The sequence below is a fragment of the Terrapene carolina genome, unplaced genomic scaffold (genome assembly GCF_002925995.2).
Source record: "Terrapene carolina triunguis isolate 2854851 unplaced genomic scaffold, T_m_triunguis-2.0 Scaffold104, whole genome shotgun sequence".
Taxonomy (NCBI): domain Eukaryota; kingdom Metazoa; phylum Chordata; order Testudines; family Emydidae; genus Terrapene; species Terrapene triunguis.
Window position 1 is genome coordinate 1,517,233 of NW_020664455.1, and position 27,772 is coordinate 1,545,004.

Here is a 27,772-nt window from a genome sequence, read left to right on the forward strand (position 1 = left end):
CCCAGGATGGCAGGAGTGAAAAGGTGGCTTTGAATTACCTTTCTTCTTCACTCTCTTCAGCTGTGCTAAGTGTACCTTGGCACCACTAAGGTTCTGGCCAATGAAATCTAGATCCATTTGGAATTGGATACAATTAGATTCATTTCTATATATAAAGAAAATTCTCAATTGCTAAAGAAGCAATACAGTCTGTCTCATGGAACATCTTTGCAACTGGCTTCTTTTTGCTAATCTGAAGATAAGAGAGTCAAAGCTTGCACAGTGCCTTTCACATTTGTATAGGAGGTTGGACAATTTGTGAACAACTTGCAGATGATCTAAATGTAAAGTAATTTGTGAATCTACACAAAAATTATTTCTTTGAAATTCCCCAATTTAATTGAGGTGCAAATTAAATGAAACTGCAAACATGTAAAAGGGCATCAGTGTGAGGGAAGAAAAGAAATTGCTCAGAAGTGTGTTACTAGAAGAAATGTTAGGAAACCGCCTGGCGGAAGATATAGACTCTACATTACCAAGAAATGTAACAGTCTTCCAAGCTTAGTAATGGTCTTCCAAGTTTAGTAATGGAAGCTCTATAGCTGGATAGATCCAAATGGCTAGAAATAATCACTTATGTCTGTGCAGCAGGGACCATTCTGTACTTTTCAAGGGATTAGACTGGATCACAAATTCAACTCATTCTCTGAAGCAGAATTTATTCTTGATGTCTCATAGATTAACGTTCGTTAAAGGAATTAATGCTTAATTTATTAACGATTTGCCTTCCATGTGTTTAAATATGATGTATTACTCTTTATCAATGTTTATTGCATTTATTAATGATTTATGTTAATTTTATGCAAGTTAATGTGATTAATTGATAGAATTCAGGGCCAGATGCCCTGCAGGGTCTGTGCCTCTGAACAGCACCAAAGATAGAAGAGTCCACAATATGGGAAGCTGCTGTGGTTCAAATTGGCCACAATCTCTCCTTTGCCTTGGGGCCTGCATGGTCAAAATAGCGGTTTGTGTTCTTTCGGGATGGGCAAGATTAGAGCAGTGAAGGATATGCTGACTCAGTACAACCTCTGAGGGACTCTTATCAGGCTGATAAAGAATCTAACAGATGGCCTCCAAGCAGGGAACTACTGGCAGCGGGGGTGGGGGGTGGGGAAGGGAATTCCTCCAGTCCCTGGGCCCTGCGTGGTGCAAAAAGGTGCAATTTGCACATCCCAGCACTAGAGTGAGCCTGGCCCCACAGCTGCGGTGATTCTGACGTGATTACTGAATTAATCTTTGAGAAATTTGGAAAATCCCTTGTTAATTCCGTTGCTTTTAGAATTACTTATAAATTAAATAATTAATTTAAAATATTACACATTAAAAATATTAACTTTTTCTTTTGGGTTACTAGTTTGAGAACATCAAGCTGGACCACGGGAGGGTGGAGTTGCAGAGGGCCTGGCCTCGGAAATCTGGAAACGCAGCAAAAATTGGGGCCATGCTTGCATCTGCAGGGGATGATTTTCTGTACATTCTACAAGCACAGTTTAGGAACACACTTTGTCTCCTTTCCGTATATATATCTGAAGACTAGATATATATGAAAACTTTCACTTTAGAGCAAATTCTGGCTATCCCAGCTAGGGGCCCTGAGAGGAGAGGGCAGAGGGAGCCCATTCAGCGTCCCTACACCAGCACAGGCAGCAGCTGTAGTGCTGCTGCATGTAGTCCTTAGCCAGGAGTCTGGCTGCTGAATCTCAAATCTTTTGGAGCAGTTAGTTCCTAGAAGTGAAATGTCAGCGCATTATCCCACTGGTTCACTGGAAGTCAATGGGACTACTCATGCTTAAAAGTAAGCACATGCGCAAATGTTTGCAAGATCGGGGCTTAATTTTGTTGCATTCTGGACCAGTCCTCAGCCAATGTTCAGATGGAGCTGTAACAAATTTCATCAACTGAGGTTCTGGCCTATGATTATTTTCCACTTTATTGAACCTATCCCATAAGATACTGTTTTCTTGCTATAACAAATTGTTATTCTTTTGTATATTTTATTATTTGCCTACGTTGCCAAGGGGCTCAGATAAGAAGCAAGGCCCAAATTGTGCTAGATGCTATACAAACTCTGCAGTTTGCCTTCATTGTGCTTTGTATAACCTGACCTGCTTCTATTGCCAACTTTTTTCCAGTATGGCTGTTTTTACAGATGGTCATAGAATCATAGGACTGGAAGGGACCTTGAGACGTCATCTAGTCCAGTCCCCTGCACTCGTGGCAGGACTAATTATTTAGAACATTCCTGACAGGTGTTTGTCTAACTTGCTCTTAAAAATCTCCAATGATGGAGATTCCACAACCTCCTTAGGCAATTTATTCCATCGCTTAACCACCCTGACAGTTAGGAAATTTTTCCTAATGTCCAACCTAAACCTCCCTTGCTGCAATTTAAGCCCATTGCTTCTTGTCCTATCGTCAGAGGTTAAGAAAAAAAAAATTCTTCCTCCTCCTCGTAACAACCTTTTACATACTTGAAAACTGTTATCATGTCCCCTCTCAGTCTTCTCTGTTCCAGACTAAACAAACCCAATTTTTTCAATCTTCCCTCATCAGTCATGTTTTCTAGACTTTTAATCATTTTTGTTGCTCTTCTCTGGACTCTCTCCAATTTGTCCACATCCTTCCTGAAATGTGGCACCCAGAACTGGACACAATACTCCAGTTGAGGCCTAATCAGAGTGGAGTAGAGTGGAAGAATTACTTCTCGTATCTTGCTTACAACACTCCTGCTAATACATCCCAAAATGATGTTCACTTTTTTTGCAACAGTGTAACACTGTTGACTCATATTTAGCTTGTGGTCCACTATGGCCCCCAGATCCCGTTCCGCAGTACTCCTTCCTAGGCAGTCATTTACCATTTTGTATGTGTGCAACTGATTGTTCCTAAGTGGAGTACTTTGCATATGTCCTTATTGAATTTCATCCTATTTACTTCAGACCATTTCTCCAGTTTGTCCAGATCATTTTTAATTTTTATCCTATCCTCCAGAGCACTTGCAACCCCTCCCAGCTTGGTATAATCCACAAACTTTATAAGTTTACTCTCTATACCATTATCTAAATCATTGATGAAGATATTGAACAGAACCAGACCCAGAACTGATCTCTGTGGGACCCCACTCATTATACCCTTCCAGCATGACTGTGAACCACTGATAATTATGCTCTGGGAACGGTTTACCAACCAGTTTTGCACCCACCTTATAGTAGCTCCATCTAAGTTGCATTTCCCTAGTTTATTTATGAGAAGGTAATGCGGGACAGTATCAAAAGTTTTACTAAAATCAAGATATACCATGTCTATCGCTTCCCCCCTATCCACAAGGCTTGTTACCCTATCAAAGAAAGCTATCAGGTTAGTTTGACACGATTTGTTTTTGACAAATCCATGCTGACTGTTACTTATCACCTTATTATCTTCTAGATGTTTGCAAATTGATTGCTTAATTATTTGCTCCATTATCTTTCCGGGTACAGAAATTAAGCTGACTGGTCTGTAATTCCCCAGGTTGTCCATATTTCCCTTTTTATAGATGGGCACCATATTTGCCCTTTTCCCGTCATTTTTGTATATGGCTGACCGTTCCTTTTCTAACTTGGCTATTTACTATACATTTTGAGTTCAAATTGCATTAAACAAGCATAAGCAATGCTGTTGGCCATGTGGTTGCTAAAACAATTTGCTATTGGCAAATCATAGCTTCATAGAAATACACCTCAGGGTTTAGGCCCATGATCTATATCAAGTATAACTCACAATCAGAGTACTTTCTTCGTATACACTTATGGATCGATTGAGCCATTTAGGCACAGCCTTGCATGGGAGGAGTGAACCCATTGCTACACACCTTCAGATACAGTAGCTTTACTATGATGCTTCCTTTATGCCCACAAAAGATATGGCGAATGCAGACCCTGTAGTCCCTGGAGAGTAGCGTACAACTGTGCCTGGGATTTAGGGAGGTCACATAAGTCAGGGAAAGGTTCCTCCCACCACTATCCTGGCACATCAGTTTAAGGATAAGGCACAATCTGGTCCTTGGTGTTTATAATAAAGTGAGCAAGATAAGTCATATTTCTCATGCATACATGGGAATGTATATTCAGAATTGTCAGTACTTGGAATACAAGTGAAACTGTACCCAACAACAGCGTTTACACTGTACAAAAGAGTTAAAACACATAAGTAGACCATAAACACACAACATAAAGAGAATGCTACAGAAGATTACCGCTCTGATGCTACTGCCTGACACCCATGCCACCTGTGGACTCGATCCCAGAGTGCTATACAGACAAAGCATCCAATGCACCCAGGTGTCCATTGGTATAAATGGGCATACGACTCAAGGAAGTTCAGTGAAGTTGCACAGGTGAACAGCAGTGATGAATTGTGCCCATTGACTTCAGTCAGTAGTGTTTTGTAAGCATAGAGACTGCAATTTTTGGCACTCTGAAGAGGGAGGTCTTTAATCAGTAAGACTTTCTAGAGAAAAATATCCACTGTGGGATCACTGACACATAGTTTCCTCCTCAAGGACTTTCACCTGTCACCAGAAGAATAGAGAGTGTGTAATGATGTGAATTAGATTAGAAAAGGATCCATAGGCCTGACAATAAATGAAAGTAACACAGACATTATTGAGGAGATTAGGAGAGAGAAATTAAACTGGACAGTATATATTGTGATGCCAGCTAAACACACAAGTGTTGGCCATAGAGAGTTTTAGAGGAATGATAACTATTAGAAAGTGCAAGGAAAAAATAGACCAGGGGTCAGCAACCTTTCAGAAGTGGTGTGCCGAGTCTTCATTTATTCACTCTAATTTAAGGTTTCGTGTGCCAGTAATACATTTTAACATTTTTAGATGGTCTCTTTCTATAAGTCTATAATATATAACTAAACTATTGTTTTATGTAAAGTAAATAAGGTTTTTAAAATGTTTAAGAAGCTTCATTTAAAATTAAATTAAAATGCAGAGCCCCCTGGACTGATGGCCAGGACCCGTGCAATGTGAGTGCCACTGAAAATCAGCTCGTGTGCCGCCTTTGGCACGTGTGCCATAGGTTGCCTACCCCTGAAATAGACAATAATAAAATCCACTTGTGAGAAGGAAAGTGTAAACTTGCCTAGCCACCATGGAGGTGGAAAGCCCTATGCAATAGAAACTTAGGTTATGCAGAAACTGAAAAGGATAATATCATAGGAACATAGGAATTTCCGTAATAGATCACACTGGTGGTCTATCCAGGCTAGTATCCTGTCACTGCCGCTACCACCTGTTTCAGAGGCAGACAGAGAAACCCGTCATAAGCAGTGAAGGGATAATCTGCCTCCAGGGATAGATTATTCCTAAACCTCACTAGTTAGAGGTTGGTTTATTCCTCGAATCATGAGAGCTTATATCTCTGCCAAAACCCTTGTTTCTTTTTCTAATATTTACTGTTAACTCAGGGTAGAATCATAGAATATCAGGGTTGGAAGGGACCTCAGGAGGTCATCTAGTTCAACCCCCTGCTCAAAGCAGGACCAATCCCCAACTAAATCATCCCAGCCAGGGCTTTGTCGAGCCTGACCTTAAAAACCTTGAAGGAAGGAGATTCCATCACCTCCCTAGGTAACCCATTTCAGTGCTTCACCACCCTCCTAGTGAAAAAGTTTTTCCTAATATCCAACCTAAACCTCCCCCACTGTAACTTGAGACCATTATTCCTTGTTCTATCATCTGGTACCACTGAGAACAGTCTAGATCCATCCTCTTTGGAACCCCCTTTTAGGTAGTCAAAAGCAGCTATCACATCCCCCCTCAGTCTTCTCTTCTGCAGACTAAATAATCCCAGTTCCCTCAGCCTCTCCTCATAAATCATGTGCTCCAGCCCCCTAATCATTTTTGTTGCCCTCTGCTGGACTCTTTCCAATTTTTCCACATCCTTCTTGTAGTGTGGGGCCCAAAACTGGACACAGTACTCCAGATGAGGCCTCACCAATGCCAAATAGAGGAGAATGATCACGTACCTCGATCTGCTGGCAGTGCTCCTACTTATACAGCCCAAAATGCCGTTAGCCTTCTTGGAAACAAGAGCACACTGTTGACTCATATCCAGCTTCTCGTCCACTGTAACCCCTAGGTCCTTTTCTGAAGAACTGCTTCCTAGCCACTCGGTCCCTAGTCTGTAGCAGTGCACGGGATTCTTCCTTCCTAAGTGCAGGACTCTACACTTGTCCTTGTTGAACCTCATCAGATTTCTTTTGGACCAATCCTCTAATTTATCTAGGTCCCTCTGTATCCTATCCCTACCCTCCAGCATACCTACCACTCCTCCCAGTTTAGTGTCATCTGCAAACTTGCTGAGGGTGCAATCCACGCCATCCTCCAGATCATTAATGAAGATATTGACCAAAACCGGCCCCAGAACCGACCCTTGGGGCACTCTGCTTGATACCGGCTGCCAACTAGACATGGAGCCATTGATAACTACCCATTGAGCCCAACGATCTAGCCAGCTCTCTATCCCCCTTATAGTCCATTCATCCAGCCCATACTTCTTTAACTTACCGGCAAGAATACTGTGGGAGACCGTATGAAAAGGTAGTCTTGTTATCCATATAAATGTCTAATCTTGTTTTGAATACTGCTAAGCTTTTGGACTCAGTGAAATATTGAGACAATGAATTCCACTGGCTAATAGTGCACTATGTGAAAAAGTATTTCCTTTCATCAATTTCTAGTTTATTATACTACTAACAATATTATTTTACACTTTCATTTCACCATTCATCCAAGGCTCCCAGAGCAGTGTTCAAACAATTAAAGCTCAACACCCCTATGAAAAAAACAGTCATGCCCACTTTACAAATATAGAAACTGAGACTCAGATATTCAAAGCCAGATAAGGTGGTGTGAGTGCCGAAGTCCCATTAAAATGAATGTGAATTAGTCATTCATACCCCTTTAGGTGTCTTTGAAAAATCTCCTCCCAAGGGAATATAATTATTTGTTTACCCGAGTCCAAACTGAGGCAGTGACTTAATCAAGAAGAGAATCGTAGAGTAGCACCTTAGTGCCTTCCTCCTTTTCTATGAAGTCAACGATCCCTTACATTTGAAGCAGCTAGTTAAAAATACACACGGACACACACATTTGCACTTTTATCCAAAAACCCAATTCAGAAATGTAAATAAACCTGCCCTGAAGGGACTGACTAGATTTCTTTCCTTAGTCGGAAGGTACATATGGCTCCCATCCAAAATAGTTGCTCTGAGCTGTGTAACTTGTAATTTATTCCAGTGTAAATGTCAGAACACTTTCTTTGCATGTCTAAGATGACCCACTGAAATTAGTCCCCCTTTAACAATTCCTTTTATAATTTGCTTTTCAGCAACAACGGCAACTTGACCTGCTGACTATAACCAACCCTGGTGAGTAAGCTACGAGGCTCGGCTTTTATCTTTTCTTAAAGAGACGGTTGTCTAAATGTGTTTTTTTCCCCTGTCTCTGGCATGCAAAATGAAAAACACTGTTCCCCAGAAAATCTTTAACATAATAACAAGTGACAGCTATATTGTGCTTGGCAAAGCCCCGGGTAGTTATCCGTTCACAGAGCTGCCTCTTCAGACCTTTACTCTATGAATTTGAGTGCTGATATTTCTTTAAGCCTCCTGGGGTTACAGTTAGTGGTATGTCTGCAGGGTAGATGCCCTAGAATTCACAATGTATGTTCAAGTATCACAGAAATGTAAGTTTTACTCTCTTCAGTGCTAAATACATTTCAGGGGTGCAAAGAGTCAGTGGCTTTCAGCGTGCACTGTTGGAGGGAGAATATGCAGGTTAATTCTGAAGAACCTTAAAGTAAATGAGTTCGGAAATATCTAGGTAAAAATAAAACACTTTCGAAACAGTCTTCTCAGTAATGACTTTTGTTATTTGTCTGCAAAGGAAAATCCCCCAAATGTGTTATAGGTTGAATTTCTGGTCACTAGTCATGAAAGTAGTTTCATATCTCTGGCATGGTGTTTTTCAAAGGTGTCACTGTTGGGATTGAAATGCAGGCCAGATGAATGAGATTTCTCTTTGATCTAAGCTCTTGTTCAGTTTCTTCAGTAAGACTGGCTCAATTTCTTTTCATTAGCTCTCCTAGAGGTCTACTGTCCACCAGCAACAGAGAAACACCACAGAGAGTTGGTACTAGCTTTGGTAACCAGTATTTTTCTGTCCCTCAGCTCTAAATGCATCTTTATCTTTTTGTCTGGCTTTAACGGGGAATGTGTTAGCAAAGTGAGCAGGTGTTATGGGACAGTGGGCAAAATGCGACACATTTTGCTTGGATAACAATTTTGCATCAATAATTGTTCCAACATTCTAAATGTAGATATCTGTGACATGACTTCTCCTTCACTAACCTTGTTCAAATAGTAATCATTAAAAAAAGGAGAAGAAGAAACACTTTGTTGGGACAGATGTTTGAGGCTACTGGCAATTGCATCACATTTTTGCATGTTCATTTTTCATACAGTTTGCAATTATGTTAATATATGCTTAGGGCACTTGCTGATAAAAGCAACCATACAGTGAGAAAGAGCCATTGTCACCACTCTGACTACAAATTCAAGGGCAAATATGACACATTTTTCTGTATTTTGTATCTTCAATGTCCCCTGTTTCTAAAGAAAAAAAGAAAAGAAAAAAAATCCCTGAAGGTCACAATCAGAATAAACACTCAGATCTTGGATAAAGTTACTGAAGTCCACAGCCTTTTTTATAGGAGAAAAGGAGGGTTGGGGGGAAAAACCACTTAAGGGAGAGACATTTGTTTAACTTGTATTTATGATACCTTCTTTACTGTGATGACTGATGCAATGTTCACTGGAGCAATAAAAGAGTTGATTAAGTTGAGTTTGTGCATAGATGTGATTACAGTAAGTATCTAGCACTTCAGATCTTTCAGTTTTGCACAGCAACATAGCAATTAGTTAGAAGGATCAGCATAGGCACATACTAAGAGTTTCCACTGATTATGTAGGTAGACATGCTGTGTTCCAAAAAAAAAGACTTCCTTGCCAGACATTTTTCAAGATGTGCATTTTTTGTATTTTTGTGTGTTGATAGCCAGAAATCCATAATCATTGATTTGATAAAGTATTAAAAAAAATTGGGCCAAGATTCATGTAGCCTAGAGTTTGGCTGCTAAATAAGTTTGAACTCATTATCAAAAGGGCTGAGCATCCTCAGGCCAAACTTATTTAGGAGTCTAAAATTTGGATTTTCTAAAGAGTTTAAGGGAGTTAGGCATTCAGCTCTTTTTAGGATGCTTTGAAAAATCCCAACCTAAATATAGATTTAGGAGTCTAACTTCAGGTCATACAGGTTTCAAAATCTTAGCCTTGGGAATTAGTTATCTTTAGATATTGTTACTTTTTTATATTTTCATTTTGGAGGACTGTCTTTATGATTTGTTAGCAATGGACTGTTTTTACAGAGACATGATACAGCTTATGACTGAGTACTTTGGATGATCTGAATTAGGGGCCGAACAGTTTGTTTTCAACTGTCATTTCTCTGGAAATTCTTTAAGTTTTCCATCCTGTGTAAAGGCAGGCAGTCTCCTGTACAGTGGATGTCACTCAGCTAGTCTTGTCTACAATAGGAAAATCCCCTATAGCTTGACAATATCTGTCAGCAGTGGTGCATTTCTGGCATGGTCTAACTACAAGTATAAAGCAGAACAAAGTGAATTCAGTACCATTTCAGAAACCCTGGTGGCCTTTGTAAACTGCACACCTGTCATAAGATAACATTAGAGAGACAGGGTAGGTGAGATAATATCTTTTATTGGACCAACTTCTGTTGATGAGAGAGAAGCTTTTGAGCTAGAGAGCTGTTCTTCAAGTCGAAATATACTCAGAATGTCATAGCTAAATACAGGGTGGAATAGATTGTTTAGTATCAGTAGTTAACACATATTTCAAGGAATCATTCAAGGTGAAGTAGCCCATTAACACCTCTCCAGCCATAGGGGGGAAAGGGAGAAAAAAAAGCTGGGGGTGGGGAGGACAACTTAATTGGGTTATAGATTATTGTAATAAGTCATAAATCCAGTATCTCTATTCAGTCCACGATTCTTAGTATCTAGCAAAGTTATGAATTATGGCTCGTCTTTTGGAAGCGTTGTGCAGGTTTCCTTTGAGGATGAGGACTGAGAGGTCAGATATAGAGTGATCGCTTTGTAATCTGTTCCACCTTGTATTTAGCTGTGACATCCTGAGTACATTTCTCAGATCTGAAGACGCGCTCTCTGGAAAGTTTGTGTCTCTCAGCAACAGAAATTGGTCCAGTAAAAGGTCTTACCTCAGCTGCCGTATCCTTCTAATATCCTGGGACCGACATGGCTACAACAACACTGCATACAACATGAGGTAACATTCTCTCTCTCTCTCTCTCTCTCTCTCTCTCTCACTCACTCACACACACACACACACACACACACACACACCTGTTATCTGAGTTTTTAGTCACTGAGGTGTTGAAGAACCCTGCTGGCTGTAACTGTCTTTTTTCTTCAAGACCCTCTGTGCATTCCCACTTGGGGAATGGTGCCTCCTGGCAGTGAGCATATTTTGAAATGATACTGAACCCTGTCATTCTGGTCTGCACTTGCAATCAAACCATATTCAGAGTTGGATCAACTGCACCCACTGGTGGCAACAAATGTCAACAACGGATAGTTTTCCTAGAGTAGAGAAGGCTATTAATGGGCATGGTTGCAAGATAACATCATGTCATTAATACTCACTTACCAGTATTTAAGGGAATTTAAACTGCACTTCCTTCATGTTGGGTAACTAGGAGAAAGAGTAAGTGAAATTAGTAAATGTTGTTGCTACACTCCTTTCTTTTGCCCCTTGGCATGTGAGTTACAAATGGGTTCTCAAGACCTCAGCGACTAAAAATTCAGATAATAATTCGAGAGCTGTCACAGGAAGCTTAATGTTATGTCATGACAGATGTACCATTCAAAAAGGTCACTGTTGTATAATGATTCAACAGAGCTTAAGTGTTATCTTATGTGTTGACCATCTTTTATTGTTAGTATCACCTTAATAAGAAGTTATTTTGAACCCACATTGTGGTGCTGCCCAGACATTGTCTGTCTTGCATTCACATTGCTCCAGATGGCCTGCACACAATAAGCAAAGTGTATAGTGCTGCTGTTTACTAGGACAAGCAGGTGTGGTGAAACAATATAGCTGAGCCCTTCACAGACCAACCATCTCCTGTGACTTTCCTGGCTATGACAGAGAAACTGTTCTGCAGACTGAGTCTTTTTTTAAGGCTCTAGTAGTGATGAAAACCTTAGTTTTGATTTAAAAGTAGCTTTGTAAGTCAGAACGAACACTCATTTGTCCCTAACATGGATTGAGTGTATTCTGGAAAAGTAGTGATGAAGGAAATGTTGGGATTGAAAAATTGGTACTGTACATGTACAGAAATTAAATATTGTATGAGACATGTATGTATATGACTGCGGACCCCATTTCAAAGTCCCTATGGAAATGGCTCAGGAAATGTTCCACGGGATGTTGAAAAGCAGAAGAAGCTGTTCAACAGGTGGTGTAGGCTTCATTGGGTGCCGGATCTCCTTGATGTGACTGACACTCACTTATCAGTATTTAAAGGAGTTTAAGTTGCACTTCCTTATATGTCGAGTAGCTCAAAGAAAGAGTAAGTTAAATTTGTAAATGTTGCTACACTCCTTTTTCTGCCCCTTGGCATGTGAGTTACACCATCTTAGACTCTGTAAAACTCCATGCGATTCAGTGAGTCAAATTCAGACATGGCTTGTAAAGTGGGGAGGGGAAAGAAGTTAAGCATTCATAAATGGGTGTGTGTCTAGAGCGAGTCCAAGTTGAAGTAACATAAACTTTGATGAGAGGAGGGGCTTAAGGATGTGAAGTTTCACCAACGTATATTTATTTCCTTTAAACTTACTTAGCTTTACTTCTGAATTTCATCTGAAGCACTCCTTGAACCATTTTTAGTAGACTCAAACTTTAGGGCCAGTGCTTCTGCTGGCAGAAATTAGCTTAGCTTCACAATGAAGATAAGCTGATTTACAGCAGCTGAAGGATCTGCCCTTCGTTTCTAGCTGGCTGTTTGTGGTTTTGTGAATACTCACTATGTTACAGTATCATTCAGGAAGGTGAGTTCAACTCCCACTGCATTTTTGTTAAATTATTGATAGTGTAAATGGAAGTGTGATTGAACCCACTGGCTTTAAAATTGGCTAAGATGTTAGATTGCCCAGGAACCTCCATCACAAATACTCCTTTGAAATTCTCTTTGATTCAGCCTTCTTCGGGGCTTGATCCTTTCCTACCACCCTCTCTACTGCAAATTTAAAATAAACTTTTCTTGAAATCAGTGCACTGTCAGGAGCCATTCATCAGCACTGGAGGTGTACGTTTCCCAGATGTATCTAAAACTCACTCCATTTGGCAGCAGTAAATTGAATACATTTAGAAAACATGGGGTAATTGAATGTCCCCCAGTGCCCCGCTTGTCTGCAACATCGAATATAGAATGTTTTAAGTCTCTTTCATTTCCATTTTAAGGGAAAAATAAAATAAGAGCTAAATCCTTAGTTCATTAGCCAGGATTTACTTCGATTTTTCACAGAGCACTTTAGGAGTTTGCACCCTCTACCAGAGTAAAAAAAAAAATAAATTCTAAGTTAAGGGCTACGGGATTTGATCCTAAAACTGTAGTGGTTTCTGAGCATGTCCTTACTAATAAAGTATTGTACTTGTAGGAAAGAAAGAAGGCTTGATTTTAAAAAATATTTACCAGACTGAACTTTATGGAGCTAAACCCTATCATTTAAAATATTCCTTCCCCTGTAATATCTCCTGTGCTGTGCTTTAAAAATGTCTCAATTTCATTAATTTGTGATACACTGAATTCTTGTAAGGTGGCTTTAGTTTCCACCATACATATTTTACCACTTTAAATCATAGATATAGGACTGTTGCCTAATTAATTTCCTCTGGTGAGAAAAATATATTTCTACTTTCCTTCCATGAACAAAGTGATATGTGGGATTTACTGTACTTTTTAGCTGATTAAGTGTTGCATTTCCACACACCATTGCTTATGAGACTCCCTAGTAAAATTAGATGAAGAGAAGAAAAGCTTTAAAATATGATTTTGAAAGTTACTTAAGAATAAGCTCAACTACTGAATGCCCCCTGCAAGACATTTCCATTACCTTCCTGAATATTCTGACAATCTACTTCTTTCTAATTGAAGCATGAAAATAATATGAACTTGAAGTCATGAAGCTATAATACACCTATTAGTAAAAATGATACAGGGTAATAAAATGTGACAGAACGTTGTTCACTGTTAAAACTCATGCACTAACTATTCTTGATAGTCCATGCTAATTAATACAACATTGATTTTGATCAAAGTACATGTCAAGGGATACAGGCTGAGTTTTCAAGCAGCCTAACATAATTATGGTTCATGTTTGTGTTGGTGAAAGCTTCATATGCTGTTTTGTTTTAGGGGGGAAAAAACCCTTTCAGTCTTTCTAATAATAACTGATTCATCTAAAAGGAACACTCAATGAGGTCTGGGAGCTAAGCTATTCCTCGTGTTACATTTCTAAGATGTTATGGGTTTAATCTAGGGTGACCAGATGTCCCGATTTTATAGGGACAGTCCCAATATTTGGGGCTTTTTCTTATATAGGCTCCTATTACCCCCCCACCCCCATCCCGATTTTTCACACTTGCTATCTGGTCACCCTAGTTTAATCACCTTTGCGCCCACAAAGGTTTAAAATGGATCCTGAGAATGTTAAGGGCAAATGGGAGAACAGACTCCAAAGGTTTGGTTTGATATTACTCTAAATAAATTGATATCGCTTACACATCAAATAAAGAAATTGGAGCCTCAGCCAGCAGCCAGTTACAAAATGATCAATCACATCTGAGTGCTAAAGAATTAGGAAGGAGTTTGTTCTAATCTTAATGGAGTTTTAGAGACATGTTGTGATAGCAAAAAGTGATAAGGAAACATTGGCTTCCTCCCTGCCCCTTCCCAGCGGCAGGGTTCTGGCTCTCCAAGAGCCAATCAGGCACCGTGACTTTTTATACAATGAGGATTAGGGATGGAATATATGCTCAAAAGTAAGAATTTCTCATTTACAAAAGACAAAGGTGTAGCAAAGAAGAGTGACATTGCTGCATCCCCACATTCTAGCCATACATACTTATGAGGCTCAGGGGCTTCATAACCCCTAACCCTCACCCAACCCATATCCATACCTACATGCTGGCTTGGTGGCTGCAGAAGTGTCACATTCTGCCTGTGGGTTGGGGTCACTTTCCATCATCTCCGTCCCGCACACAACAACCCACTCACTTTGGCCTTGTTCTGAGAGAGGTGAATTTACCCTTATAATCACTTTCCTGTATATCTATTGATATACATATATATCTATATAAACCCCAAATTACCAACATGTAAAATCTTGTTTCCAATTGAAATGACAGATAATTTTAGATTAAATAACAAAATGAGATTTTTTTTATGTGTTTGTTTGCTAAATATTTAGCTTTGGTAAATCTGTTTTTGTTGTTGGTTTTATTTCTTGCATAAGAAACCTGACTCTTTTGTATATCTATAGGATAAGTGGTGTTTCATCAAGATTAAATAAGACCACAGAGAGGGCATTTTGAAGGCTAACTCCATTATTTTTGAAGAAAAACATCAAGCTTTTTCACAATGCCTTATTATTATTCTGGGTCACCGTGATGTTTCCATGCACCTTGGCATGTCCCTTTAATTGGATCCTTGTGTACGAAGGTCCAGTACAGTTGCATTGAAAGCTGACATTTCTAACTAACTGACCTTTTCAGGCCCACTGATACTCCTATAATGATTATCCTCTAGCATTGTTTGGACACAATACCACATACTTCACAGCACATAAAGAATATGGTCTCTGAAAACTATTCAAAATTCCCAATCTCAAGTTAGCAAAATGAGAAAATTGGGTGCAAACATTCATCAGACTGTTATTGTGCAGGTATCGATTTGAATGCCCTTTCATTTCTCTGGGAAAAAGTGTTGTATTATGGAGCTCTAAATTAACTTTTGTTCTGTTATTTTTCCCCAGTAACTATAAAAAGGTCAAATTCATTCATAAGGCTGAATAGATTTGCTGGAGATAAGCAATAAGATAGCAATCAACCTTCAAATAACCTTTAAAGAGACAGTATCTTCTTTTCTGAACAATAATTGATCTGTTCATTAAGGTGCTGCGAACTCTTAGGGACTCATCTAAGCAAAATGTATAGGACCTGTGGCCAAAGGATGTAATCTAGAACAATAAGGAAATTAATTCTGGTGTTAGAAATATATTAAAGTTGCATATTTCAGAGACAACCAGGTGACAAAGGGAACAATATTGTGGTATGTGGTGCTTGATTTCATTGTCCCCAAAAAATGTGAACGAAGAGAGAGAAATCTGAAAGTTTGATACTTGATTTGTTTTTGTTTCACCTATGCCAGAAATCGGAATCTCGCACTTCTCTCATGAATTTGGTGGCTAGTGTATAATGATCTTCAGAACTTGTTTTGTTGGTACATATAAGGGAACCTCAAATGGAAAAAATTGGGTTAAACATCAGCTTTGCATGGAGAATGTGTAAACTTAGGGTGCCTCTTTTAGTCTCTCCTTTAAGACAAGTCAGATTTGTAGGTTATGAGGGGGTTGTGTGTGTGTGTGTGCAGTGAACGTTGTGGAAAAGGTTTTTTATTTAGTTAGTTCATTGATAAATACTCCCCAGTGGTTTCTGCACATGAAAAAATGAAACCTTGGCCAGTTCACTAGCTGCAGCCAAGGAGTCCATAGCACAACCGTAAGCATGTCATGATCCTTGGCCAGTTGTGTGCCAGGTTACTCCCCAGGCAAAAGTTAGAACAGACTGAGGGGTGCTGTAATTGTACCAAGGAGCTAATGCATAGCCAGGGACTGTCTAAGTCAAGGGATTACTGTATATTTAAGATATCAGTCCAATGTTTAGCATTACACCCATGTCCATATTTCATTTCTGCGTGTAAATCCATATTACGTACTTCATTTTATTTTTATCAATTACACATACACCATGGACTAGCAGTGCATAATTGATTACAAGAAGTTGTCTTGGTTTTTATCTTTGATCAGAGCTCTTAGAAGTAACAAGTATCTCAGGTGACAAAGCTTTTTATATTGAATATGTTTTCACACAGTAATTTTTGGTGAGTCATATTGCACTCCTTTTCTTTATAAACAGGTTGATATCTCATGGAAAACAATCTTTGTAGAAACCCTTCTTGGTTATATATATGTATTGTAAAGGCGAATGGAAAGCTCTGTCCCCGGTTGTTTATTTTTTAATTAGTAAGGGCATTTCCATGGGAACACAATCTCGGTCACTTAGAAGTGTGGGGTTTTTTTATAATTCTTATCTGTCATCTGATCTGAACAAGAGTGAGTGAAAATGAGATTCCCTGCCTCAAATAGCTTACGAACCAAAAGACAAACACAGAGAAGATAGGATTATTATATAATTTTTATATTACAATAGCACCCAGAGGTCCCATTCCACTGCTGGAGTGAGGGGGTATTGTGCTAGGCGGTGTACAAGTGCATAGTATGACACCATCCTTATCCTGGAGAGTTTACCATTTAAATGGACAACACAAGCAATAATAGACAACATAGAAGGAAAAGTTCAAAACTAGTTAATTAAATTTTTTATTTCTGCAAAACCATCTCCTCTCAATCCCCAGCCAAGCTGACCTCCCCAAAGATATAGCAGGGAAGAAGACAAACACTAACTGTTAGAGACGGGCAAAAGGGTTTTAAAGTTTCCCAGTGGGAGTGGGGGCTATCACTGTGCAAAGAATTTGTATTTTATCAGATTTGGTTCCTGAAAAGATCAAATCACCAGTGAGTTCATCTTTGGCACTCAGAACATTTGGTGCTGAAACAAGCAGTCAGAGAAGGGCACTGGAGGGGATAACTTAGAGACTTTATTATTGTTTTGAACTCACTTGAAGGCATCAATTAACACGTGCATTTTTAGGGGGGATCTGACTGAGGAGAGAATGGTGACTTTGTAAACCAGGTCTGGGAGCATGGGATGGCAGAGTGGGAAAAGAATGCAGACAGGGTGTCCGGATGGTCAATGTTGACAGAGTAGCAAGTTCGGGGGAGTGGGAGGGGAAGGGTCAGAATACCATATGAGAAAAGGTCCTCACGGCTGCTCTAAATTATGCTTGGCTGCAGCAGCTCCCCCAGGCTATCCTCATGTCTTTACTACCTCTTCCCAAACCCCCTAATGCTGGGAGCTGTGTGAGAAGATGGCATAGTGGTCGTTCAAGAAGAATTCTCATCTGGTCAATTAGGCCAGTTTTAAATCTGCTTTGGGGACGAGGATTAGACCCACAGTATCTGAAACCTTAAAAACAAAACTTTACAAAAACAAACCGGTAAACCTCACCAAAAATGTAACATGCTCACCACCCATGTGCACACACCTATAGTGAGTAAGCACATGATCATATGGGTGAGCCCCTCATCCTTCCTCACCCCCTTCCTTCCCTACTCTTTGTTATGCTCTAGTATATTTTATTTAGGGTCTGGTAGTGTGTTCATTGACACTTTGGTGTCACCTCTAAAATTTAGTCTATACACGTTTTAGGGCAGGGACATTTGTGTGTGTGTATTCTCACATAGTGGAAATTTGGATGTTATAAAGTAATACTACAATATATGATACAGTCCCCCCAAAAAGTACCACAATCAGAAACCAGGTGACTAATAATCAATATTGTGGTGCTCAAGAATGAACTGCTGGTGTGTTAATCTCTTAAACTTGTGTGTTATAGTTCTGTTTTCTTCACCTTTAACCCAACAGTGGAATATGGCCCTACGTTCTCTTATAACTAAATGCCCTTCTGTCCTTTGAGAAAACAGATTTGTGTCTTTTCATAGCTTTCTGCAGAGGGCTAATAATACATGAGAAAGCTTTACTGCCCACAGGAGGGTTTGCCAGGCTGTAATAATAAGAAATGTTGTTGAAAAGTCATGATCAATGTTAATTCAGTTATTTTTCATTTTCTTTGCGTTTCTTTTAAATGAAATCTTGTGTTTTGTACATTTGCTCCAGCCCTACCCCATGGATTGCTCATTGGAGAGAGTGGTGACTGGTTGTACAATGAATTCTTATTTGTCCTCCCACAGAAATAGCTGCAACATTTTTAAATGATGAATTTAAGGGAGAAAAAAATGGAACTTTGGATGTACAAAAGATGTAAATGTTGTTTTCCAGGTTTTATGGTTCCCAGATGCCTCCTCTAATTGCATAGCTAACCCTGAGTTTATTAAGTTATTTTCCAGAGTCAAACTCATTTGTATACATGTCAGAGTATAAACTGAATTTAAAAAGTAAGACCTCTGGATTAGAATTCAAGAATGATAAACAAACTCATTTAGAATGCATTTGCATGTAATTTCCATGTGCCAAAATGCAATTGCATGTGATTTGTAAATACAGGTCTTGCATCTATTTAACATTACAGACTAGCATGGAAGAAAATATTGTAGCTTCTTTTTAAAAATAAATAAATAAATAAATAAATAAATAAAAACCTTAAAATGGCCCATGTTTGAAGGTGATTCAGTATTCAGAAACTGATGAGGAGAGATAAGCATGCCGAGAAAGCTGTAAATTCTATTTGCAACATCTGTAGTAAGTTAGAATATTGTGTTTTATAGCAACCCCCTACCTTGCCCCACAGACATTACCATAGCATGTGGTATATTTATTATTCACTTCCCGCAAGAGCTGTTTTGCCTAGTGCAGCTTTAAAAATAGTCTGTTTTCTCCCTTTTAAGTTCAAACTAGTAAGGAAACAAAATAATTGCTTCCGTTTGAAGCGTATTGGCTAATCTGGCCTACAAACTTTGGCGCAAACTAGCATTTTAATTATTATTATTAATAATAATGTTTATTAAATAGTGCCTAAGGACCAACCAAGAATGGGGTCCCATTGTGACAGTCACTCTGCAAATGCAGAATACCAGAAAGTCCCTGCCCCAAAGCACTTACAAACTAAATAGTCCAGACAGGCACAGGGTGGGGGGAAGGGGTAGAACACACAAGCAGAGTGACCAATGTGAGGGCAGCAAACATCCTGTTTGTACCATGTTAGTTAATTTGGAGGATGGATTTAATTAGAAGGGGATCAGCTAAATGGAAAGAAAAGTTGAGGGAGAGGGGTGAGGAGAACAGGGCCGGGGAAAAGAGGGACAGGTGTACAGCAAATCTGAGGTAAAGAGACTGAGGGAAAAGTAGGGAGAGGTTTGGAGTAAACAGCCAAAATGCACAGGGCAGAGGAAATCCAATCAAAACTGGAGAAAGTTCTCTACTTTGGCTGTTTCCACTCCTATTGCCTGGAATTTCTGGTCTTGTCTACACTACGCGGGGTCTGCTGACACAGCTACGCTTGTATAGCTATATGGCGGATCCCCCTAGTGTAGACACAGTGTATACTGACAGAAGGATGAGTTCTGTGGGTGGAGGAACACCACTCTCCCTCAATGACATTAGCTACACCAACAGAAGCTAGGGTTACCACCTTTGAAATGCAAAAAGCCTGGCACCCATCCCCCCAAGGCAAGCCCACCAAAACCCCAACCACAGGGTAACTCCGCAACCCCACCCCAACAGCCACATATAGTATCTAGAGAGATAACACATATAGATAAGATTGATAACATCACCTGTCTCCTCACTCTTGCGTGACTGAAACTCTCTCACACCCGCACGGTGCGTATGTGTGTTGATGGGCAGACAGCTGCTGTATAACTGTGGACATGGGAACACTGCAGAATCTTTAGCTGGACATAGAAACTTTAAACATTAGATATCCGAGTGTATTTTGATAATAATTCAAAACTTTAGACCCATGTAAAAAAACTGGCTGATTAAATTATTTTTCTGGCAACTGGAAAATCTATAAAAAAAAAACAAACCAAAACCGGCCAGGCCCGTCAAATACCGGCCAGGTGGTAACCCTAACAGAAGCCCTCTTCTGTTGCCATAGTTATGTCTACACTCCAGGTTTTGCTGGTCTAGCTATGTCGAAAAGACGTGCGGTTCTTTTCATACCCACAGCTGACATAGCTATGCTGATAAAAGCTTGTTGTGTAGACCAGGCCTCAGACTGCTACGTCCCTGCAGTTTTTCCTCAAGGCTGCATGGCAGGGGAGGGGGCAGGGAAGTGCCCCTCAGAGTATGTAAAGTGGGTCTCCCCTGCACAGTTCTGGGTTTGGGTGTGCTGGGCAAGAGAGGTGGTCCTGACTGGATCTCATTTTACCGTCTGCCCCTCAGTGCAGCAATCCTTGCTTTGCCTGCTTCTGCCGCTGCTCCTACTGGTTTGAGTGAAGGATTAAAAATGCAGTGTGTGTCTCAAGATTAAAGAAGCCTGTAGCTTTGACGGAAAAGGTAATACTGTTTGAAAATAGAGGTTGGGGGTGAATTAGAATTTAAGGAGTGAACACAGTGATGCTGAAATGCATTAGTGGAGTTACTGAAATCATGCTTTATTTAAATGCATTGGTTTTTTAAAACAGCTTATTCTGAAATACAGAGCAACAACCATTTTTATGTCCATTGCATAGCAGCAAAGCCTCACATACAATGAGAGACATAATAGGGTCCATAGAGCTCATCTACCTTGGAGCTAGTTTACTCTCTCACACTTTGCATACATTAAATATAAAAATAGGGTTCCTTCCCTCTCCCTAATATTGCTGCCATTGATTCCAACTTGACTCAATTCTGCTGAGAGCCATAATTTTCAATAGATTCTTTTATAAAATATGGAATTCATTCCCTTTTGTAAAAACGGAGCCTTTCCATATAATAGCTTCATTTCGCTCTTGCACATTGGCACCAGTATTTATCATCAAGGAGTTAGAGATGCTAGATGCCTTTCCATCTTTTATTTCTGGCAGAATAGACTCCTTTTTACACACATGGATGAAGGATTAAGTGTTGTCGCATTCTGGTTTTTGCTTGATCTATCAAGAACTCTTATTTACTTTTTGGGTTGTAATTCAGTTTGCATACCTGGTTTAAATGTTAATTGCTAATTAGGCTTAAAAGGTATTTAGACAGTGGTCTATATTAACCTCTTCAACTGTCCACTTCTTCCTAAGGAGGCAGCTGGCTGAAACAAAACAAAACAAAAAAAAAACAAAACAAAACAAAAAAGCATCATTATGTGGATGATAAATTACCCTCTTATCCCAGGAGAAGACAGTCCCTCAGCACCAAGGTTGAGACATTCCAGTGACTGGAATAAAAGAGCCTGCAGACTGTCTGTCCACATGGTGTTTGATACATAATGTGATTCTTCTAAAATGGCTTTTATAATTAAATCATCGAGGGTAGTGGGAGAGGGAACATCATTCTTGTAACTTCCAATTTATCAGAAGCTACCGTTACTGGTGAATGGAAAGGCTGATTTTATATTAAGTGCTTTAAAAGTTACATTTCAAAATGAGGGTTTTGAAGGCTGGCTTAAAAAAAAGAAGAGCAGATTTTGTAAAAATCTAGCAGGAAGGAAAGATTACTGCATTCATCCAGGGGAAGCAGATAACTTTTAACTTCAGTGATCCTATTGCACTAATGTGCCTTTCTGAATATGTGGAGCAAATTTGTTGTTTGTTTTTGTATATGGTAGTTTGAGTGAATGGCTCCTTGACACCAATCATGTTGTGGCAACCATTTAATGTGTGGGACTCTAATGACCAAGGTAAGTCAGCAATTAGCACAAATGACCAACTATGAAAACAGAAATTCCTCCCATTTGCTTTAATTATATCTTTGTTCAAATATTTGCATACTCTATCGCTTAATTATTACGGATTTTAGCATTTTGAATAGCAAAGAAGATGATAGGGATTAAGATTTTGCATAATGTTTATTTAGTTTATTTCCTTATTAGCTAAATGAAATCCAACAATTGAAGAGCCATATATAGAACTGTATACATAGGAGTTGAGAAACTAGACCTAATATTAAGCACTAATCAGTGTAACTTTAAGTTTTACAAAGCAAACAATGTAGAATGACTCTGGAATTCTGCAGTCTGTTTCTCCAAAGCTCCTTAAATGGTACCATCATGTTGCTTTAGACAGCTTAATGTGGTCCACGGATCAATATCTGGCTAACTCTAGAGCAAGGGTTCTCAAACTTCATTGCATTGCGACCCCCTTCTGACAACAAAAATTATTACCTGACCCCAGGTGGGGGGACTGACGCATGAGCCTACCCGAGGCACCCCCTCCCCCAGGCAGGGGGGCTAAAGCCAAAACCCCAGGCCTTCATCCCAGGGTGTGGGGCCTGTAACCTGAGCCATGCTGCGCCAGGCTGAAGCCAAAGCCTGAGTCCCGGGTGGTGGAGCCCAGGCTTCGGCCCCAGGCGGTGGGCCTCAGGCTTCGGCTTTGGCCCCGGGAGGTGGGGCTCCGCCTTCGGCCTCAGCCCCAGGCCCCAGCCAGTCTAACGCCAGCCCTTGCAGCCCCATTAAAACAGGGTTGTGACCCACTTTGGGGTCCTGACCCACAGTTTGAGAATCTTCCTCTTGCACACTAGTTATGCTCCTTTCTTTATACTTGCAAGCACATAGACCAGCTGGTTAGTACATAATTTCATCAGTTCTAGGAAGCAAGCATTATGCCCACACTGATTTTTACCAAAGATCAGTCACTGGGGAAATGTGTTTGATACAGTCAAACACAGAGCCCAGTGTCATACAGGCATACAAACGCAGTTCAGGTGATTTCCTGGGGTATTTACAATATTGGTCATAGTACGACTCATTTACCTTTTAAAATGAAATACTTTGGCCAGAATTTCCAAAGCCTTTTAGGGTATGTCTGTATTGCAATGAAACACCCATGGCAGGCCCACGTCAGCAGACGTGGGCTCGCGGGGCTTGTTCTGTGTGGGCTCAGGACGCCATGAGAGGGAAGGATCCCAGAGCCCAAGCTCCAGTCCATGCCCAAATGTTTATGCTGTAATTTTATAGCCGCCCAGCCTGAACCAGCTGACCTGGGCCATCCGTGGGTGTTTTATTGCAATGTAGACATACCCTTAGATGTCTAAAAGGCCATAGCGCACATAATGGAGCACCGGTGTTAGAGGTGGGCACATAAGTGATTTTTCACTGGGTTTCCTAGATTTGCAAAGACCCCTGAGCACTGAGGAATGGACACCTCTGATTTCTGTGTGTTGTCGTGACTACTCTAATAGGATTTTCAAACTGGGTAGGGAGGTGTCTGGGAAATCTTAGACTCCTACAAAATGGGTACTGCTAAGGGTAGCATTTTTCAAAAGCACCCAAGGGACTTAGGAGCCCAAGTCCTATTGGCTTTCACTAAACAAGAATCCGATCCCTACAGTGCACCCGTAGATAAAGCACAGGGGATTTTTAGTAATATTCACTGGAACATTGGTCACCGTGAGATAGGCAATGAGAGGGCATCATTCCAGGGCAGGCACCGAAGGCTGCATTCTGCATTTGCATTCTCACTGAAAGCAAGGGGGAGTTGCATGTCTTCACCTGAGGGCGGAATCATTCACCTTCCTAATGGCTTCATAATGTGGCCTTATAACTTCAGTTTTTCAGACCCTTTCAAGAGAATACATCCTTGTATTGCTTTCCCTGTAAACTAACATAAAAACTGACTTTTTTTTCTCTTAACCATTGCTTGGTAAACTAGGCCCGTTCAAACCAAATTAATTTTAATATGGCAAAATGCAGCGGTATACATCTAGGAAGGAGGAATTCAGGCCACATGTACAGAATGGAAGACTCTATCTTGGAAAGCAGGGATCTGCAAAGGATCTAGGGGTCATCATTGAAAAGCAACTCAACATGAGCTCCCAGTATGATGTTGTGGCAGAAAGGGCTAATATGATCCTTGAATGTATAAATAAGGGATTGGTGAGTAAGAATAGAGAGGTGATTTCACCTCTGCATATGGCATTAATGAGACTGATACTGGGAGACTGTGTTCAGTATCACAGGTTTACATTTTAAGCAGGGTGTTGAAAAACTGGAGAGGGGGCAAAAAAGAGCCCCAAAAATGAGTTGAGGGCTGGAGGAAATGCCTGACAGTGAGAGATTTAGAGCTCAATCTGTTTAGTTTATCAGAAAGAAGATTGAGAAGTGACTTGATTATAGCACATAAGTACCTTCACGGGGAGAAAATACTGGGTACTAAAAGGCTCTTCAATCTAGCAGAAAAAAGCATAACAAGAACCAATGGGTGGGAGCTGAAGCCAGACAATTTCAAATTGGAAATAAGGCACATTTTTAACAGTGAGGGTGATGAGCCATTGGAGCAAACTGCCAAGAGAAGTGGTGGGTTACTGGATGTCTTTTTGGAAGATCTGCGTTTGCCAAACACAAGCTAAGCTTTAGTCACACACAAGTTATTGGGCTCAATACAGGGGTAGCTGGGAGAAATATAATGGCCTATGATATCCGGGAGGCTGGATTATATGATCAAACGGTCCCTTCTGGCCTTAAACGCTATGACTATGAATAATTGAGTTGTTATTCACGTTTTCTATGGATTTATTATGTAAAGAATTAATTTTCCATTTGACCAACGGGAAGGGAGCAGAGTTTCCTAAACCATGAATCACAGAGGCCATCATGTAGAAGGGAGAAGAAGCTGCTGAGCCAGTTCCTTACGCAGATATCGCAGGGAGAGATTGGTGCTACATTAGCAATTTGACAGGGAAGGGAATAAATGTTTTAAAAATGATTTGCCCCAAGCTGAACAGGATTTTGACCAGAATTTGGCTGAATGCCTTCTTAAAGCCACATTTTGATATAGCCCACCCCTAATTATGAGAGAAAGAGAGCGTGTGTGAAGGAGTGGCGTAGCCAGGACGAGACACTTGGGTGGGCCCCGACTTCGGGTGGGTGGATGGGCAATGGCAGGGGGTGGGGGAGGGGAGGTAGAAGGGATGGGGCCGCTTCCCCCCAACCCTCTCCAGCCGGCCTTGTGTGTGTGTGGGGGGGATGGACATGCTGGCCAGGGAGCGCGGTCGGGACGTGGGGGTTTGCCCCGCTCCTCCCGCCCGACGCTCTAGCCAGGGAACGGGGTCAGGGTGCGGGGGCTTGCCCGTCCGCAAACCCCCGCGCCCCGACCCCGCTCCCAGGCTGGAGCGCTGGGCAGGCAGAGGGAGTGGGGCAAGCCCCTGATGCTGCTCCCTGGCTTGAGCGCCGGTGGAGTGGGGTAAGCCCCCGCGCCTCGACCCCACTCCCCAGCTGGATCACCCGGCGGGCGAAGTGGGGCAAGCTCTGGACCCCGCTCCCCGGCTGAAGCGCAGGGCGGGCGTGTGGAGCAGGGGAAGCACTGGGACCGGAGCAGAGCCGGTGCTCGGGGGGTGGGCCAGGGCCCACCCAGGCCAACCCATGGCTACCCCCCTGGGTGAACATGGTACTGGAAGCTAGATGCTCCTGAGTTCTGACCCTGATTCCTTTCATGATCTTGGCAAAATCACTTAAAGGAACATCATCAACTTAAAAAGTACACCTTTGTATGTATTTATTTCTAACTTCTATAGCTACAGATCACACCTAACATTACTGTATCTCAACTAGATTACAGAAGAAAGTTCTCTACTTTTTGCTTGTTTAGTCTGTGCATTTGACAGCGCTTTGCATATATTCAATTTCACTGTTTCCTCGGTGTGGTCTGTTAGTCCCTGACCCTGCAATGACATCCATCAATTTCCTGTATTGTTTTGTATGGGTCTTCACAGAGTAACAAGGGAAGGAAACACATTTTTAAAAAAAATATATATGATATTATACAACCACAAAACTGGCAAGAGAACTTGGAGGCAGGTTTAGAAACTAAGCCTACTTTTAACGCTTGTTTTTATTGACTAGATGTCAAGATGGTAGTATCTACTTTATCCTCTGTGGCTCAGTTTCTCTATCTGTATAATGGGGATAATAATATCCACCTCCCATGAGAGTGATAAGGATTAATGTTTGCAATGAACTTCCAACCTTAAAAAGCTCTATGTAAGTGCTAGGCATTAGCATTATTAATGTTAATGCTTAAATGAAATGTTAAGGGACAAAACTAATGTTAAAAAAGAGAATGTTCTAAACATCAAGGGCCTTACAGAAAGTCTTTTGCCCTCCCATTGTGCCTTATTAGAATGTATTCTGTTTATTGAATAGTAAGTAGTTGTTTAATCAGAGGTTAATCATCATATTGTGATTTACTGCTGGTTTACAGCTAAAATTACTCTCCTTTTTTCCGTTATCATAAATTACTTCTATTTTGCATAACTGAAACAGCTTTGTTTGACTGACTCTGACCCTTCTTGGAGCTATGCATTCACCTCTGTAGTTTATGAATTAGGAAGAATAATATAGTGCCATGATAGAGAGCCACACTAAAACCCTTATTGCCATCATTGGGTGATCTGCATGTAGACAGACGTGTACTTTCATGCCCCTTACACCTGCAAAATAAGAGCTTGGTGAGTTACAAACAAGGACATGTTTATAGGAAGGAACCTATTAAAAGGGATTCTGCATACTCCTTATAACCAGAATCCCAGGGAAACAGCTAAAGGACCATTGTACTGCATGGGTTTGGACTTTAACACACAATGCTGCAATATTAACTGCATTGGATGTAGCATGAGCTTCTGAACTGATACTCTCTAGGGCTGGGTAAACTGATCTGAATTTGCTTAACATGAAGGGATGAAATCAATGCTTGACTGGGTTTGGATTCAATTATGTAAACAGTTTCCTGCTTTGTTTCACTATGATCCTCTGAATGGTGCTCAACTACCATGGTGATGGGCAGAGTATAAGAGGATAGATAGTTTCCTGGTGAGATTCACCTTTTGTTTATATACTAGCCAAGAGAGGGGAGTATTTTGGGGAGTTATAAAAGGGTGTGGCTGCAATAAAAACAGTTGTTATTCTCATGAAGATTGCTGTAATTAAAAACTGGTGTGTGGTAGCCATAAATCAAAGAGTGTTATAGAACAATATGTGAAGTTTTATTGTATCTTCACCATAGTAGCAACAGAGCTGGGAGCTGAGCTATTAAACACTTGGCACTACAGGTCTTTAGTGTCCTTTTTATATGACCGGTTATACTATGTAAAATAGCCGTGATGCTTTATTCTGTGTCTGGCCAACAATGCATGGGCAACAGAGCAACACAGGGAGGAAAGCGTAATGTAACTGCACAAGCACAGTCACGCTGATGTATCTGCATGGAAGTGGGACGATCCATACTCTGAGGGTGCAGATGCAAAGGGGGAGAATCAAGGTAATTGTTTTTTTGCTGTCCCTTAATGTTTTCAGCCACTGCTCAGGACAGGGTATCCAACTGGATAGACTGAGATTCTGATCCAGAACAGCAAATCTAATGTTTTTGTTATGCTGCCCTCTTTGACCACTTTGTTGTTTATATGGTCAGGGTGATGACATGGATAAAATTCAGAATTCTTTATCTTGTTCATTGTAGCAGTGTGGAAATATGCACTGTATGGGGATACCATAATGTGCACACCCAAGTTTCAAAACAGAGTTGGAAGATCTCAT

At 40.6% G+C, this 27,772-nt stretch overlaps 1 protein-coding gene across 1 annotated transcript in view; it reads left to right on the forward strand.

Moving 5' to 3' along the window:
* Window positions 1-27,772, forward strand: part of LOC112118973 (cytosolic carboxypeptidase 6) — a 1,367,858-nt gene that overhangs the window by 735,274 nt on the left and 604,812 nt on the right. Inside the window, exon 7 of the mRNA XM_026651876.1 lies at window positions 7,425-7,464. Within this exon, the coding sequence (XP_026507661.1) occupies window positions 7,425-7,464 (40 nt within the window). The remainder of the gene's footprint in view (window positions 1-7,424; window positions 7,465-27,772) is intronic.